Source organism: Salarias fasciatus, chromosome 19 (assembly GCF_902148845.1).
Source record: "Salarias fasciatus chromosome 19, fSalaFa1.1, whole genome shotgun sequence".
NCBI lineage: Eukaryota > Metazoa > Chordata > Actinopteri > Blenniiformes > Blenniidae > Salarias > Salarias fasciatus.
The window spans coordinates 1,480,240-1,495,722 of record NC_043763.1 but is presented as its reverse complement, the minus strand read 5'-3'; the positions used below and the strand labels follow the sequence as shown (position 1 = coordinate 1,495,722).

Here is a 15,483-nt window from a genome sequence, read left to right as displayed (position 1 = left end):
GATTGTTGATCTCTTGGCTTGTTTATCTTCACTGATGTAAGCTATTAAAAGTAGGATGAATTAAAGGATAAGTTCGGTTTAAACAGTTTTCACGTTGTTTATAGAATGCAGTAGAACAATCTCCTCACCCAGAAGGCTTTTCTGATCCCAACAGAGCTTCGGGAGAAATTTAGATCCAAAATCGAGCGGCAGACATCCGTATAGGTCTAGCAGACGGGGCATCGGTAACACCGCTCCTAAAACGGCTTTAATCGTCCAAAAACTCATTAGTTTCACCAACATTTCCTCCTGGTCCCTCAGCCTGTCCTCCACAGCCCGGGGTCCAGATAAATGTCATATATGCAGATATGTTCGGTCAGAGCAGCGTGTCCAGATATGTGTCTCGGTAAGCCGGAGCTACGGAAGCCGCAGTGTTGTGTTTGACTGCCGATGCCGACACGTGTCTGATACCTGCTCTCGGGAATAAACATCCTCACGCTGCCAAACGCCTCTGGACTTCAAACATATTACAGGATACATGTTGTGGTTTTGCTGACCTCTGACCTGAAAGCTTTGTTCACGCATGGCTCGCGCGTGTGCTGTTCGGCTCATTGTTTCCGAGGCTACACAACAACTTTCTTCCAGTTTAGTGCAAAATGGAGGAGTATCTGGAGGAGAGGCTGAGCGGACCTCACCTGCAGGCTTTCTGAAGGGGTTCGGCTCATTTCTTGAAACGGAAACGAGATCTTCAGAACTCTGGGATCATTTGGTGAAACAGCCTCACAGTAAAGCTCAGGTCTCTACAGAACACTGCATTTCTTAATCTAATGATCAAGACCCTCAGAAAGCTTCGTCCCGCTGGCTGAAGAAAGATGGAACAAACTTAAACACCTAGAACTCTGAAGAGCTCGACTGATGGAGCCTCAGCTGAGGAAGATATGACTGCTAAATAAGTCCAGAAACTTCCTGTCTGCTGATGAAGGTTCTTCACAGCAGGAACATTCAGCAGCTGGAGTCCTGCTGTGTTCGGATCTGATGAGCTCTGGTTTGTGCAGACTGGTGAAGAGAAATGAGCTGAAGGTCACGGATCCAAACCAAGCCAACTCTCAAAAGACTTTATTGGTTTTCTCTCCAATAAGTACACTGGTTTCAAAGTGATAACGGCAAAACTTAAAATAAATAAAGCCTGTCGGGGAAGAAGCAGCAGCAGCCGAGGTCCTGCTGCTCCTCCAGACCGGTAAACTCTCCTGCTGGGTTCACATGGAACAGACACAAGGAATGCTGGGAATCATTAGAAAAGTGAGCTAGAAGAAGAGCTTGAGCAGCAGAGGCCACTGGTAGAGGGTGAACCCCGGGCCGACGCCCGTATGGCACGGTGAGAACGTCCGCTCCGCTAGCTAACTCAACCTCTCCATGATGAAGCTTTTCTCCAGCCGTCTTCACACCGCAACGCCGCCGCCGCAGGACAGCCCCACTCAGGAAACATCTGCAGACACACAGACCAGCTCAGAACCAGAGACCGGTCCAGGACCGGGTCTGGCCTCAGGAGCCGCCACTCACAGCTCGCAGGTTGTTCTCCGAACCGTCGCATCAGCTGGTCGTGTGTGAACTTCACGAAGGTGTCGTACTGTTCTGCAAGAGACGGGAGACGGCGTTTACCCAGGGAGCCTCAGAGCCGGACCTGCAGGTCAGGCAGGGACCCAGCTCTGCCCGGGCCCTGCCAGATCCAGATCCAGGTCATCATGTTCCTCAGAGAACCTTCAGCTGGTTGAACTTTACAGGTCAGCTCTTTTTCTGGAGTCTGAACATCTGTAATGGCTCTTCCAGCGTTCTAACCCCTCCCCCCCCCCCCCGTCGCGGCGGACCGACCTGCCAGTTTGGAGGTCATGGTCTCCTCGTACTCCTCGCGGACCTTCTCCTCGCGCTCCTTCAGCAGACGCTCGCAGATCATTCCCACCTGTCTGAGGGTGAAGAGCGGCTGCTCCCTCCGGGACGGGGACACGCCTCCACAACTCGTCCCTGCATCAATCCAGCAGAGCGCCGCTCATTATCCACTCACTTCACCCACAGGGTGTCCGTCAGATGACGACAGACTCAACTTCCCACATCCAACATGCAGTCAATCAAGACAGGAAGTTTGACTGAGCTGCTGGAAAGATTGGGGTCACTGCGTCACTCTCAAACATGAGTCACTCTAAACACTCCTGTCGACGGCGTTAACGTCGACCTGCACTCACTCTTCTCCACCTCTGACCAAAAGGTGCTACAACTGAACAGCAGGTACATTACCCCCCTCTGGCGGCGCACTGGGCCCCCCGCGGTGCGGGACACTGACCTGCCATGCTGGACACCGTCATGGAGGACTGTGGGGGCGAGTCTGGGGCGCAGCAGCACTCCGACTGCTGGCAGCTTCCATCCACATGCTTCCTCTTCTGAATGCGTTTGTACTCCTGCTTGATGCTGTTGAGGATTTGTTCTGGTGGAAGACAGAGAGACGGGGACAGACAGGGGGAGAGACGGGTCTTAACGGTCCATCTGCACGTCTCCAGCCCATCAGAGCGAGACAGAGACATGAACAGGTACCTGCACTCAGTCTGGACGACGACTCTCCGAACGGCGAAGGCTCCAGACTCAGGTACTTCCTAGGGGACGGGGATGAGGAGGACGGGGACACAGGGACGCATCTCCGTCTTTTAGGGGACGTAGGACTCATCAGCGGGTCAAACTCCAGGGTCCTCTTCAGGGTGGCTCCGCATGCCATGACTGCAGTCTGTCAAAGGGAAGACGGACAGTGAGACAACAGGGGCTGGCTGGGGTCACGGGGACACAGAGACACGGACTCTCTGCTGAACGTAGAGGGGGACACAGAGAGACAGGGGGACACAGGCTGTTTCATGTGGAGACGGGGACAGAGACACGACTGTCTAACTGAGTGACAGGCTGTCTGACTGCTTAACGAGGACAGAGACACAAGCTTTTAAATGTGGAGAAAGGGGCCGGGGACACCGGCTGTTTGATGAGGACAGAGACGGGGACACCGGTTGTTTGATGTGGACAGAGACACTGGACAACACACTGCGCTTAGACTTTAAATGTTAGCCAGACGCCGTTAGCCGAGCGTGCTAGCCGCCAATCAAAAAGAAAACAAAGCTAACGTTAGCTTAGGCTAGCCCTGTCAGCACACCGCGGGCAGGCGTATGTCTCAATAAAAGCGTTTTTACCTTCAGGGGAGTTTGCTGTGTCCTCCGGGGTCCACCACTTGGAGTTTGTATAAAAGTTTCTTCAAAGTGTCTCCGGTTTGTTAGCGCAGCTAGCGTTAGCTCCTGCTTATATACAGCCTGTCGGCTTCTCGCGCCGACGTCACCATGAGCCGCACCGCAGTGCATTCTGGGTCATGTAGTTATAGTGTCACCATCGTGGCTGCCATCTTGGATAAGGACCGTCTTCTCCAGTACGGAAGGCTTTAAAACTGCCCGAAAACACCTAGTCCACGGCATATTTTCAGTGCTAAACAGTAGATATGAGGTTATGTCACTTATTTAAGAGTTGTTTTTCCAATTATTGTTTATTCTATGAAGAAACAGAGTTTGTGTGTCCTTCTAGATGATAACTGCACAGTAAACACGTGTAGTGAATATATCTGCTCATATATATGGGGAAACTAAATGGGGAAACAGTATTTAAACTGCACGGTGCAGATTAATCAGATTACTCTCCAAACAGACTCCATCTCCTCCATCAGAGCTGTGGGATGTTGTGCATGTTGAACTGATCTCCACAAGAGGGCAGTGTCGCACTACAACACACCGCACCACCTTTCACCGAGAGTTTCTGCCTGAAGAAGTGTCTCCAGATCCGGAGGTCTGTGGGTGAGTTCTGTAAAAGTCTCTTTTCATTCCACTCTGTGTCGCCTCACAGTGCTGGACCTGTGTGAAGGCAGGTTCACCACACACACACATTCACACACACCCTGTCCCCCCTCCAAACAAGCACAGATCACCTGCGTTTGTCATTTTATTGAAAAAAGATACCACATATGTTGACAAAGTCATGATAAAAATAGACATTTGACATTAGTTTTCCTGCTGTGTGACAGGAAGCGTGTGAGAAGCAGATCACCACAGTCAAACCAAATCAAAAAGCCATTTAGCTTTCAGAACGACTCGTTTGCGTTGCGAAATAATAAATAAATGATTTTTTTTGAAGATTGAACACCTGCTGAAATTCACAATATGACGGCCTGAAAAATCACCACAAGTCACAGATGAGAATCACGAGCCGTGCTCTCCGGACACAGCTTCACGTTGCTTCACTGCCACAATATTGCTTCACCACTTGATGACAAAACAGAGATGAGAGGAAATACAATGTTTTGTTCTTAAAAGCTGCAAATGAAGTCCGGAGCGAACATGTTGTCTAACGTCTGATTTCCAACATCTACTGAGAGAGACGAGCTCAGACCCTCACTCAGACGTTTGATCCCAGTCCTCCACGCAGCCTGGACCACCGGACCACGTTCTGTCAGGGTTCTGGAGAAACTAGTTCTCAGCTGGACTCCTTTCTGGCAGCCGGCGCCATGACGGAGCGGAGCTGTGGGGAGGCGGAGCCTCTCAGACGGCCTCGGCGGTGGAGGTATCGGTTCCTGCAGACACAGTGACCTGGGCCACCTTGATTCTGGTCTTGCCCCTGCCGCCGCCGCCGCCGCCGTCCTTTCTGGCCCGGACCGCCGCGGCTCTCACGCTCCTGATGTTCCAGTCGGCATCGCCGTCCTGCGTCGGCGTGGCGCCCACACACACGTGGCAGATGTTGGCGAAGGCCCTGCGCAGGTCCTTGCTCCGCATGGCGTAGATGACGGGGTTGACGGTGGAGTTGAGCAGGCAGAGCATGCTGCAGAAGGCGAACACCGTCTTTATGAAGTCGTCGACCTTCCCGAACAGGTCGTACACCATGATGGCGAGCAGCGGGCCCCAGCAGATGATGAGGGCCACCAGGATCAGCACCAGGGTCTTGGCCAGGCGGAGGTCCATGCGGGCCTGCTCGGGCCGCACCGTCTGCACCTTGGCGCCCTCGGCGGTGTAGACGATCACGCTCCTCTGGGAGGTGCGGCTCAGCATGCGCACGGCGTGGTGGTGCGACTTCCACAGGATGAACATGTAGGCGTAGACGATGAAGAGCAGCAGGACGCTGGTCATGCCGATCCAGACCATCAGGTACGTCCGGTCGATGAGCGGGAAGATGTCGGAGCAGACGGAGTTGAGGCGCTTGCAGTTCCAGCCCAGCAGCGGCAGCAGCGAGAGGACGATGGACACGGTCCACATCGCGCTGAAGGCCAGCACGGCTCTGGTCTTGGTGACGATCTGCTTGTAGGCCAGCGGCCTGTGGATGGAGATGTAGCGGTCGATGGCGGTGAGGAACAGGCTGCCGACCGACGCGGTGAAGGAGGCGATGACGCCCGCCAGCTTGAACAGGAAGACGTTGGGACTGTCCTTCCTGTGCAGGACGTGGAAGTCCAAGAAGCTGTACACGAAGATGACGCTGCCGATCAGGTCGGCCACCGCCAGGCTGCCGATGAAGTGGTAGGACGGCCGGGAGCGCAGGGCGTGCGAGTGCAGGATCACGCACAGCACCATCAGGTTCTCCAGCACCGTGAAGGTCCCCAGGGTGAGCGCCAGGACGGCCACGGCCAGCTGCTGGCCGGGCGTCAGGATCATGAAGCACTCCATGTTGTCCACCAGGTCCTGGCCGCACTGCGCGCCGCCGCCGCCGCCGCCCTCCACGGAGCTGGAGTTCCCCAGCAGGAAGTCCGTCACGTTGGCGGGGAGTACGGGAGCCGGCGAGCTGTAGAGCGCCTCCTTCAGGCCCGGGAAGCCGCCGCTGATGGAGGCGGGCTGAGCCTTCCCCAGGGGGAACCCGTTCTTCACGTGGCCCGGGTCGGCGCCGGGCTCGTCGTAGACGGCGTCGTTGGAGCCCAGGTAGGGAACCGCCGTGGTGAACATGCTGCTGGTGGAAGCGGCGATCCTGTGAAGAGCCAACTTCATGACCGCCCGCCGGCCCGGACAGATCAGCGGCCGGAACCCAGAAGCAGCACGAACACCTGCAGAGGAGGACCAGAACGCAGGGATCACAGTCCACAGGGAGCCAGGCAGAACCGCAGAACACCAGCAGAACCTCAGAGACACGATGGGAACCTCAGGAGCACCAGGGGAACATCAAAACTACGACAGGAACTTCTTCAATGCAGAGGGAACCTCAAAACTCTAGGGGGAAGTTAAAAACTCAAGGGGAACATTAGAACACCAGGGGAACTTATTTGTCCCCTGCAGGACAAATGAAGGACTGTCAGTTCAATTCCAAACTTCAGAACCGGGTTCTTGGGAGATGTGTCGTGTGACAGATGCGTCCCAGACAATAGAGGGCTGGAGCGGAGGAACCGGAGCGCCCCAGGGGAACCGGCATTAATTAAAGCGGGTGGTTCAGCATGAGGCTTCACTCTGGTGTAATCTGTGGATTAATTGGGCATCATGGGAGACAGAAACCTCTCCATGTCTGTGAAGAAGATTTTCATTATTCACACAATCAGAAGGCGTTCGCCCAGGAGCTAAACTACCAGACACAAAACTCCAGGCAGAGGAGGAGGAGTCACAGAGCGTGAAGAACATGAAGAACAAAAGCATCAAAACACAAATAAAGATCAAACCAAACCTGAATTTTGTTGCTTGCGAAAATCCCTGAGAAATCCATGAAGAAGAAAACAGTGAAAGAGCAAGAAGAAGAAGAAGAAGAAGAAGAAGGAGCTGGAGGGAAAGTGATGGAGCTGCTGATGGAGCTGAGAGGAGGATGAGGAGGAAGAGCGAGCTGCTGCTGATGGAGCTGCTGCTGTCACACAGACGGCAGCCGGTGGAGCGGGCGCTTATAAACACATGGTCACATGACACACACACACACACACACACACACACACACACACACACACACACACACACACACACACACACACACACACACACACACACTCACTCTCTCACAGATTTTTTTAAATTAAACATTTTCACACTGAAGAATTCTCTGTTATTTCCTGCGGTTTGTATTGACAGAGACATTAACAGAGTTTTAGATTTCATCCACTTTACAATAAATACAAAAAAAAAAAACCTTGTTCCAAAAATCGAAAATTCACATCCAGCGAGTGTGTTTGTGTATGTTTATTTACTTGTGTGTGCGTGTGTGTGTGTGTGTGTGTATGTCTCCCCGGTTTTCTTTTGCTCAGTTTTCCAGTCAGCCTGGGTCTTTGTTGGAGGAATCGTCAGTAAACCCCATGAAGCTGTTGGTCAGTTACTCACGTCGGTCTGGAATAAAATTCAACGATGAACTTCATCTAGTTTGTAGAAATAACATATCAAATCAATCCACTGTTGTACTTTTAGGGTTTGCTGGAACAGTCCAACACGCCACGCTGTCAGCCAGTGTCTCTGGTTCCACTCTGGTTCCACCGGCTTCATCAATGAAGAAAATCAACCTTTTAATGAATTTTTCTCACTGGACAACGACCGCACCTCCGACCGCAGACCAGGAGGCTCCACCTGAGGACAGAGGAGGCTGCAGCTCCCGGAGGCTTCGGGACACATCCAGTCTGCTGCCGGTTTCACTGTGCTGTGACTGCTCTGCAGTTGTGTGTGTGTGGTCGCCCCTTCAGTAGGACCCACGGAGTTGTGTGGTCCTCTGGGTTTTTAATCCTATTTTTATATTATGTTATGTTTTAATTGTTATTTTATTCAGATTTTATCTTTCAATTTATGTCTCTTTTATTGTGTAATGTTGAATCTGTTGTCTGTGCAGCACTTTGGAAACTATCTTTAGTTGTTAAAATGTGCTGTATAAATAAAGTTGGATTGGATTGGATTGGACACACACACACACACACACACACACACACACACCCCAGCAGCTCTCTTCCTGTGCTGCACAGCTGGGTCATTATTTCCAGCACTGATTCTAAATTACATGCATGCTGTTTAGAAATAGAGACTTAAAACCACCAAGCAGCCAACGACAGACGGTCCACTGCTGAGGACAACAGGCCTCCAGAGGACCAGGACCCAGAGGACCTGGAGGACCCGGAGGACCTGGAGGACCCAGAGGACCTGGAGGACCTGGAGGACCTGGAGGACCTGGAGGACCAGGACCTGAGGCTGACTCAGGCTGGAGGCTGGAGGTTCTGGACCAGAGAATGTTCCGGTTGTTGTAACCCGACACTCTCTGTGTTCAGGTCATCTTCAGCCACCGACACTCGGGAGGCGGAGCTTCCTCATCCCCGTCATCACCCCGAGTCCTCCTGGGTTCCCCGGGCTGAGGACCCAGAACCCGACACTCTCTGGACCAGCGGAGCGCCACGGCCACGCCCACACTCCAGAGCTCCATCTCTCCTGTGAACTCCGACCCTCCCGGTGGGTCCTCGGTAGCCCGGGTCTGCTGGGACATGAAGGACGTCTGAGCCGTCCCCAGGTTTCCCCTGATACCTGCAGATAAAGGATGGAGGTCAGAGGTCGGAGGTGGTGCTCCGCCGGTCCTCCAGACTCTGGTGAAGGACGGGTGTTAAATTTAAAAATCTCTTTAAAAGCAGAAGAGTTAGTGTCTCTGTCCCCCAGACGGACCCAGCACGGCGCCGCTCAGGAACCAAGCCACTTGCTTTTCGGACCGTGGGAGGAAGCGGACTGGGGAGAACACGCAAACTCCTCACTGAAAGGCTTGGCTGGTATTTGAACCCAGACCTTCTCGCCGTGAGGAGAGCGCACTAACCACTGCTCCACTGCTCCACTGCGGGCCCACATGGTTCTATGATTGGTGGAACAGGCTGGATTGAACTCCAGCGGTCTGACACGGCTCAGTGTCCCTTCACCGAACCAGAACCTGGACTTTCAGCTTCTCAGGGCTTCACGGTCGAGGAGGAGGAGGAGGAGGAGGAAGAGGCGGCTGGATGCTGACAGCTCCTCACTGCTTCCTCCTCCTCGCTGCTTCCTCCTCCTCACTGCTTCCTCCTCGCTGCTTCCTCCTCCTCACTGCTTCCTCCCAGCTGGAGATGCTTCCCTCGCGGCTGAGCGATGGAAGTGGACTGACGTCCCGCCGGCCGGAGGGGAGGAGACCTGAAGCGAAGCTTTCTGTTGGAGGGGAGTCGGTCCTTCAGGCGGACCAGAGCCGGCGGCTCGGTTCTCTGCAGCAGATCCTCCTCACAGGAATCAACACCGCATGAGGAAGTTGTGACCACACGCCGTCTGTGAGCCCCGTCCTCCGTCCACACTGCCAGCAAATGGAGGAAATGCAGGACGGACAAATCACAGCGCGGCGGTCGGCGGGCACGGCCTCCTTCATGCTCCATTTGGTCGCGTAAAGAGCTTTTTTTATCTGAGCGCAGCACAGTGGTTATCACAGAGACTCAGCAGGGGGTCCGCTGGAGGCAGGCTGAATGCAGATGAGAGCCGGAGGACGGATGAACGACTGCGAATCACAGCTCACCACATGCCTCAGGTCTCTGCACAGCAGGACGAGACACTCCACCAACCCCAGCAGGCCGTCTGCCTGACAGGAGCTGGACCTGACCTGGCCCTAAAGCGGCCCGGCGGCCATGACGGCTGCAGTCCCTTCACCCGGACCACGTCTCCATCCTCACAGCCGGCTGGACTCTGGACTCTCAGCTCTGCAGCCTCCTCACTTTCCCTGAAAGATCTTCACATGTAGACGGTCCTCCTCTGGAGCCACATGTAGACCATCTTCCTCTGGAGCCACATGTAGACCATCTTCCTCTGGAGCCACATGTAGACCATCTTCCTCTGGAGCCACATGTAGACCATCTTCCTCTAGAGCCACATGTAGACCATCTTCCTCTAGAGCCACATGTAGACCATCTTCCTCTAGAGCCACATGTAGACCATCTTCCTCCAGAGCCACATGTAGACCATCTTCCTCCAGAGCCACATGTAGACCATCTTCCTCTAGAGCCACATGTAGACCATCTTCCTCTAGAGCCACATGTAGACCATCTTCCTCTAGAGCCACATGTAGACCATCTTCCTCTAGAGCCACATGTAGACCATCTTCCTCTAGAGCCACATGTAGACCATCTTCCTCTAGAGCCACATGTAGACCATCTTCCTCTAGAGCCACATGTAGACCATCTTCCTCCAGAGCCACATGTAGACCATCTTCCTCTAGAGCCACATGTAGACCATCTTCCTCCAGAGCCACATGTAGACCATCTTCCTCTAGGGCCACATGTAGACCATCTTCCTCTAGGGCCACATGTAGACCATCTTCCTCTAGAGCCACATGTAGACCATCTTCCTCTAGAGCCACATGTAGACCATCTTCCTCTGGAGCCACATGTAGACCATCTTCCTCTAGAGCCACATGTAGACCATCTTCCTCTAGAGCCACATGTAGACCATCTTCCTCTAGGGCCACATGTAGACCATCTTCCTCTAGAGCCACATGTAGACCATCTTCCTCTGGAGCCACATTTAGACCATCTTCCTCTGGAGCCACATGTAGACCATCTTCCTCTGGAGCCACATGTAGACCATCTTCCTCTGGAGCCACATGTAGACCATCTTCCTCTGGAGCCACATGTAGACCATCTTCCTCTAGAGCCACATGTAGACCATCTTCCTCTGGAGCCACATGTAGACCATCTTCCTCTGGAGCCACATGTAGACCATCTTCCTCTAGAGCCACATGTAGACCATCTTCCTCTAGAGCCACATGTAGACCATCTTCCTCTAGGGCCACATGTAGACCATCTTCCTCTAGAGCCACATGTAGACCATCTTCCTCTGGAGCCACATTTAGACCATCTTCCTCTGGAGCCACATGTAGACCATCTTCCTCTGGAGCCACATGTAGACCATCTTCCTCTGGAGCCACATGTAGACCATCTTCCTCTGGAGCCACAGGTTTCTCTTCAGCTGCTCCTGATCGGCTCCCTGAACTTTCCTGGCAGTGTGTGAATCCACATCTCCCTCAGACCTGTACTGCTGTTGGGATCTGTGTTCTCACACTCTGAAGTGACACATGGATCGCAGAAAGGTTCGGTTGTTGGTCAACTCAGATGAATCACATCCTAACAGCAAAAGGTCAGAGTGAAATCGACTAACGGCTAAAAGATGCGGTGAGAGTGAAACCAGCAGCAGGTCCTGAAGCCTCATCTTCTCCACTGAACTACTTTATCAACGCATAAGATCCAGCATAACATGAAATGCACTGTGGAGCCTATCTGATCAGTTTTTACATTAGAATTAAAGAGCATGAAGTGTGTGTCGCTCACTGACAGGAAAAACATCCTGTCTTTATCTAAACTCCTCAAACTGCAGGAGCTGGGATGCCACAGGAAGCTGAGCTGGGGAAGTTTGGAATTGTTGCATTATGGGAATTATGGGAATTTATGGGAATATGTGTGAATGAACTGAATTGAGGGAAAGGTATCACATCCAAGCATCAATGTCTGTTCCAAGCAAGCATCCAGGATCATCCAGATAAAACAGGTTTATTTATTAAGCTGAACTTTATCAAGTGTTGAATATTCTATTGAACAATCAGTTGTTTCATTGAAGAATAAAAGGTGAATGTTGAGTGAAATATTACTCATCCCTCCACCCAACCCGTCCAAAATACCCAACAAAGTCACGTCCACACTGATTCATGGAGAGTTCCCAAAAGTGAAGATTCTGGTGCTGAAACGGTGGCGAGGAGTGAGAGGCAGCTGAGGAGTGAAACGTGACTCCTCTGGAGTGTTCTGCGGCCGTCACGTTCAGCTGTTTATTCATTCTCACTGCGCTCCTCATCATTATTCAGCCATTACTGGGAAACGCTTCCTGCAGACAGATTGAGAGTGGAGAGAGGCTTTCAGCTCTATCACAGCATCGCACGCCCGGAGCGACGGAGGGGGGGAGGAGCTGAGAGCCGGAGCCGCGAGGCCGACGGAGAGCAGGGACCGGGCCCGCTGTGCGGTGGACAGCAGCTCCGGACCTCCGTCTGAGGGCGGAGGCGTTCGCCGGACAGCGCGGACCTGGGGCCTTCTCCGGCTAACGTTAACGTATCTGACGGCAGGAAGCTTCCTGACGTTCAAACCGAGTTGAAAATGCGTCTTCGTGCTCAGTCAGGATGATATGAACTCAGTGCGCCATGGAGTCGGTTATTACTGAACACCTCCGTTAGCAGGATCAACGTTCAGACTGAAACCTGCAACATGTGATGGTTTAATGCAAAATCTGAGAACCTCTGAGGACGTTCAGGGTTTCAGGGTGGATGCTGCTGTCTGCTCCAGCATTTCATCTGAATCCGTGAATCGACGCCTGCACTGCTTCTCTCAGCTGATTTACTCTGATTCATCTGAAGTTTGGAGCGCCTCAAATTTCCCTAATTTTACATTATTGCACTAGAATCACTTGTCCATTTTACTTCAATTCAAATCAATGTTTTAATGAAATAAAGTCAAGCTTCAATGAATTGAGGCTCGTGAGGATTTTAATAAAAAGGTGCAGAGAGATGAAAATCATGCCCCGGTGGACGAGTTACATAAGTCTGGCAGTCAGACGGTCTATTGACACATGAGGAGGACGTTCTCATGGAGAGGAGCTGACTGACCTCTGACCTCCGTGCACGTCATCGAGCAGTCGGTAAAGGAGGCCCTCTGAAGGGGTGTCAGGTAGAGCGCCTCCCGCCAGCCATCTGGGCCGGGACGGAGATTGACGGCTGCTCGGCGCAAACAGCCCCGCTGGCGGCTCGCCGAAGTTGGCGGACGCAGATGAGTCCTTCGCTTTCCGCCTGTAACCCCCACACACACACTTTCTGTCACTTCACAGCTTGTGGCCTGAGTGACTTCAGGCGAAGTGGACTAAACTTCCAGTCGGCAGAGAGTTCTCACTTGGAGAAAGAGTCAGGAGATGTGATATTCAGTAGAGAAGTCTCTAACTGGTAGTTATACACTTAACCTTGAGTTCTCTGATGTAACTCGTCTTCTACGTTCTTATGCAATTTAAATGGTTTCATTAAAAAGCAAAGTCACTTTAAACTCGCTGGTTTTCTTTCTTTTATGCTGGCTTTTCACGCTCAGGGCTGCATATCTTCCCGTCGGCGTGCTGCGGTTCAGGGAACGCTGCTTTTGTGTGAGAAATATTCATTTCACTTCAACCTGAGAAGATTATAAAAGATACATCGTACCTTTGTTAGCATTTCAGGTGCGTCGCCATGGAGACGCTGCAGCACGATACATGGACAAGGTCACCTGGCTCACGCCGGAGTGTGTGTGTGTGTGTGTTGAGTGTACACAGCATGCATCCATTATGCTTATGTGTCCAAAACCACAATCTTCACATATCAGATTGATAGATTGTGAGTTTAAGATTGGAACAGATGTTACAGCTACAAGTGGCTCTACAGCTCCTCTGTAGTGGCTCTATAGTGACTCTATAGTGACTCTACAGCTGCTCTATAGTGGCTCTACAGCTCCTCTATAGTGACTCTACAGCTGCTCTATAGTGACTCTATAGTGACTCTACAGCTCCTCTATAGCTCCTCCATAGTGACTCTACAGCTCCTCTATAGTGACTCTACAGCTCCTCTATAGTGACTCTACAGCTCCTCTATAGTGACTCTACAGCTCCTCTATAGCTCCTCCATAGTGACTCTACAGCTCCTCTATAGTGGCTCCACAGCTCCTCTATAGTGACTCTACAGCTCCTCTATAGCTCCTCCATAGTGACTCTACAGCTCCTCTATAGTGACTCTACAGCTCCTCTGTAGTGGCTCTACAGCTCCTCTATAGTGGCTCTACAGCTCCTCTACAGCTCCTCTATAGTGACTCTACAGCTCCTCTGTAGTGGCTCTACAGCTCCTCTATAGTGACTCTACAGCTCCTCTGTAGTGGCTCTATAGCTCCTCCATAGTGACTCTACAGCTCCTCTATAGTGACTCTACAGCTCCTCTACAGCTCCTCTATAGTGACTCTACAGCTCCTCTGTAGTGGCTCTACAGCTCCTCTATAGTGGCTCTACAGCTCCTCTATAGTGGCTCTACAGCTCCTCTATAGTGACTCTACAGCTCCTCTATAGTGACTCTACAGCTCCTCTACAGCTCCTCTATAGTGACTCTACAGCTCCTCTATAGTGGCTCTACAGCTCCTCTATAGCTCCTCCATAGTGACTCTACAGCTCCTCTATAGTGACTCTACAGCTCCTCTATAGTGACTCTGCAGCTCCTCCATAGTGACTCTACAGCTCCTCTACAGCTCCTCTATAGTGACTCTACAGCTCCTCTATAGTGACTCTACAGCTCCTCTATAGCTCCTCCATAGTGACTCTACAGCTCCTCTATAGTGACTCTACAGCTCCTCTATAGTGACTCTGCAGCTCCTCTATAGTGACTCTACAGCTCCTCTATAGTGACTCTACAGCTCCTCTACAGCTCCTCTATAGTGACTCTACAGCTCCTCTATAGTGACTCTACAGCTCCTCTATAGTGACTCTGCAGCTCCTCCATAGTGACTCTACAGCTCCTCTATAGTGGCTCTACAGCTCCTCTATAGTGACTCTACAGCTCCTCCATAGTGACTCTACAGCTCCTCTATAGTGACTCTACAGCTGCTCTATAGTGACTCTACAGCTCCTCTATAGTGGCTCTACAGCTCCTCTATAGTGACTCTACAGCTCCTCCATAGTGACTCTACAGCTCCTCTATAGTGACTCTACAGCTGCTCTATAGTGACTCTACAGCTCCTCTATAGTGGCTCTACAGCTCCTCTATAGTGGCTCTACAGCTCCTCTATAGTGACTCTACAGCCGCTCTATAGTGGCTCTACATCTCTATAGTGGCTCTACAGCTCCTCTATAGTGACTCTACAGCTGCTCTATAGTGGCTCTACATCTCTATAGTGGCTCTACAGCTCCTCTATAGTGACTCTACAGCTGCTCTATAGTGGCTCTACATCTCTATAGTTCCTCTACAGCTCCTCTATAGTGACTCTACAGCTCCTCTATAGTGGCTCTACAGCTCCTCTATAGTGACTCTACAGCTCCTCTATAGTGGCTCTACAGCTCCTCTATAGTGACTCTACAGCTCCTTTATAGTGACTCTACAGCTCCTCTATAGCGGCTCTACAGCTCATTCTAATGGTCACATGTCAGGACAGAGTTGTCCAGATGTGAGACCCTGAATGGTCTTGGCTGCCGTTCTGAATGTGGACTGGATCCAGGTCTTGCTCTACAGGGGGTCCTGGCTGCAGCCTCAGCAGCTGCAGGTCTGAGTGGGCCGGCTGGAGGATCTGGGCCGGACTCCAGCCTGGATGGTTTAATAAGGCAGGCGGTGGGAGCAGCGCCCGCTCTGTGTGTTTCATTACGCTCAGGACATGTGGGGTAAATATTCCCTCGGCGTGTCGTGTCAGGCAGAGGTCGTGCTCGTCGATCCCTCCCAGTGGCAGGTTCACGGCCGGGGTCAGAGTTCGGCGCTGCGGCACCGCCG

The 15,483-nt window shown here is 52.1% G+C and overlaps 2 protein-coding genes across 2 annotated transcripts; both read right to left on the bottom strand.

Moving 5' to 3' along the window:
* Window positions 1-1,078: 1,078 nt before the first annotated feature.
* On the bottom strand, window positions 1,079-3,331 carry LOC115407023 (akirin-2-like). The gene is made up of 6 exons (XM_030117340.1): window positions 3,201-3,331; window positions 2,563-2,749; window positions 2,315-2,455; window positions 1,849-1,998; window positions 1,540-1,611; window positions 1,079-1,465 (listed from the first exon to the last, which is right to left on the bottom strand). Exons 2-6 carry the CDS (start codon window positions 2,738-2,740, stop codon window positions 1,455-1,457), a joined length of 552 nt encoding a protein of 183 aa, XP_029973200.1. The 5' UTR covers window positions 2,741-2,749; window positions 3,201-3,331; the 3' UTR covers window positions 1,079-1,454.
* Window positions 3,332-4,589: 1,258 nt separating this feature from the next.
* On the bottom strand, window positions 4,590-6,017 carry LOC115406825 (cannabinoid receptor type 1B-like). Its single transcript, XM_030117059.1, has one exon. It carries the CDS (start codon window positions 6,015-6,017, stop codon window positions 4,590-4,592), a length of 1,428 nt encoding a protein of 475 aa, XP_029972919.1.
* Between the last annotated feature and the right edge of the window lie 9,466 nt (window positions 6,018-15,483).

What these genes read in the sequence shown, in the direction of transcription:
- LOC115407023 (XM_030117340.1), bottom strand. Translation starts at nt 2,740, where the DNA reads ATGGCATGCGGAGCCACCCTGAAGAGGACCCTGGAGTTTGACCCGCTG. An exon ending in GTCGTCCAGACTGAGTGCAG is followed by an intron (nt 2,456 to 2,562) that starts GTACCTGTTCAT and finishes GTCTTCCACCAG; the next exon opens with AACAAATCCTCAACAGCATC. An exon ending in CATGACCTCCAAACTGGCAG is followed by an intron (nt 1,612 to 1,848) that starts GTCGGTCCGCCG and finishes CGTCTCTTGCAG; the next exon opens with AACAGTACGACACCTTCGTG.
- LOC115406825 (XM_030117059.1), bottom strand. Translation starts at nt 6,017, where the DNA reads ATGAAGTTGGCTCTTCACAGGATCGCCGCTTCCACCAGCAGCATGTTC.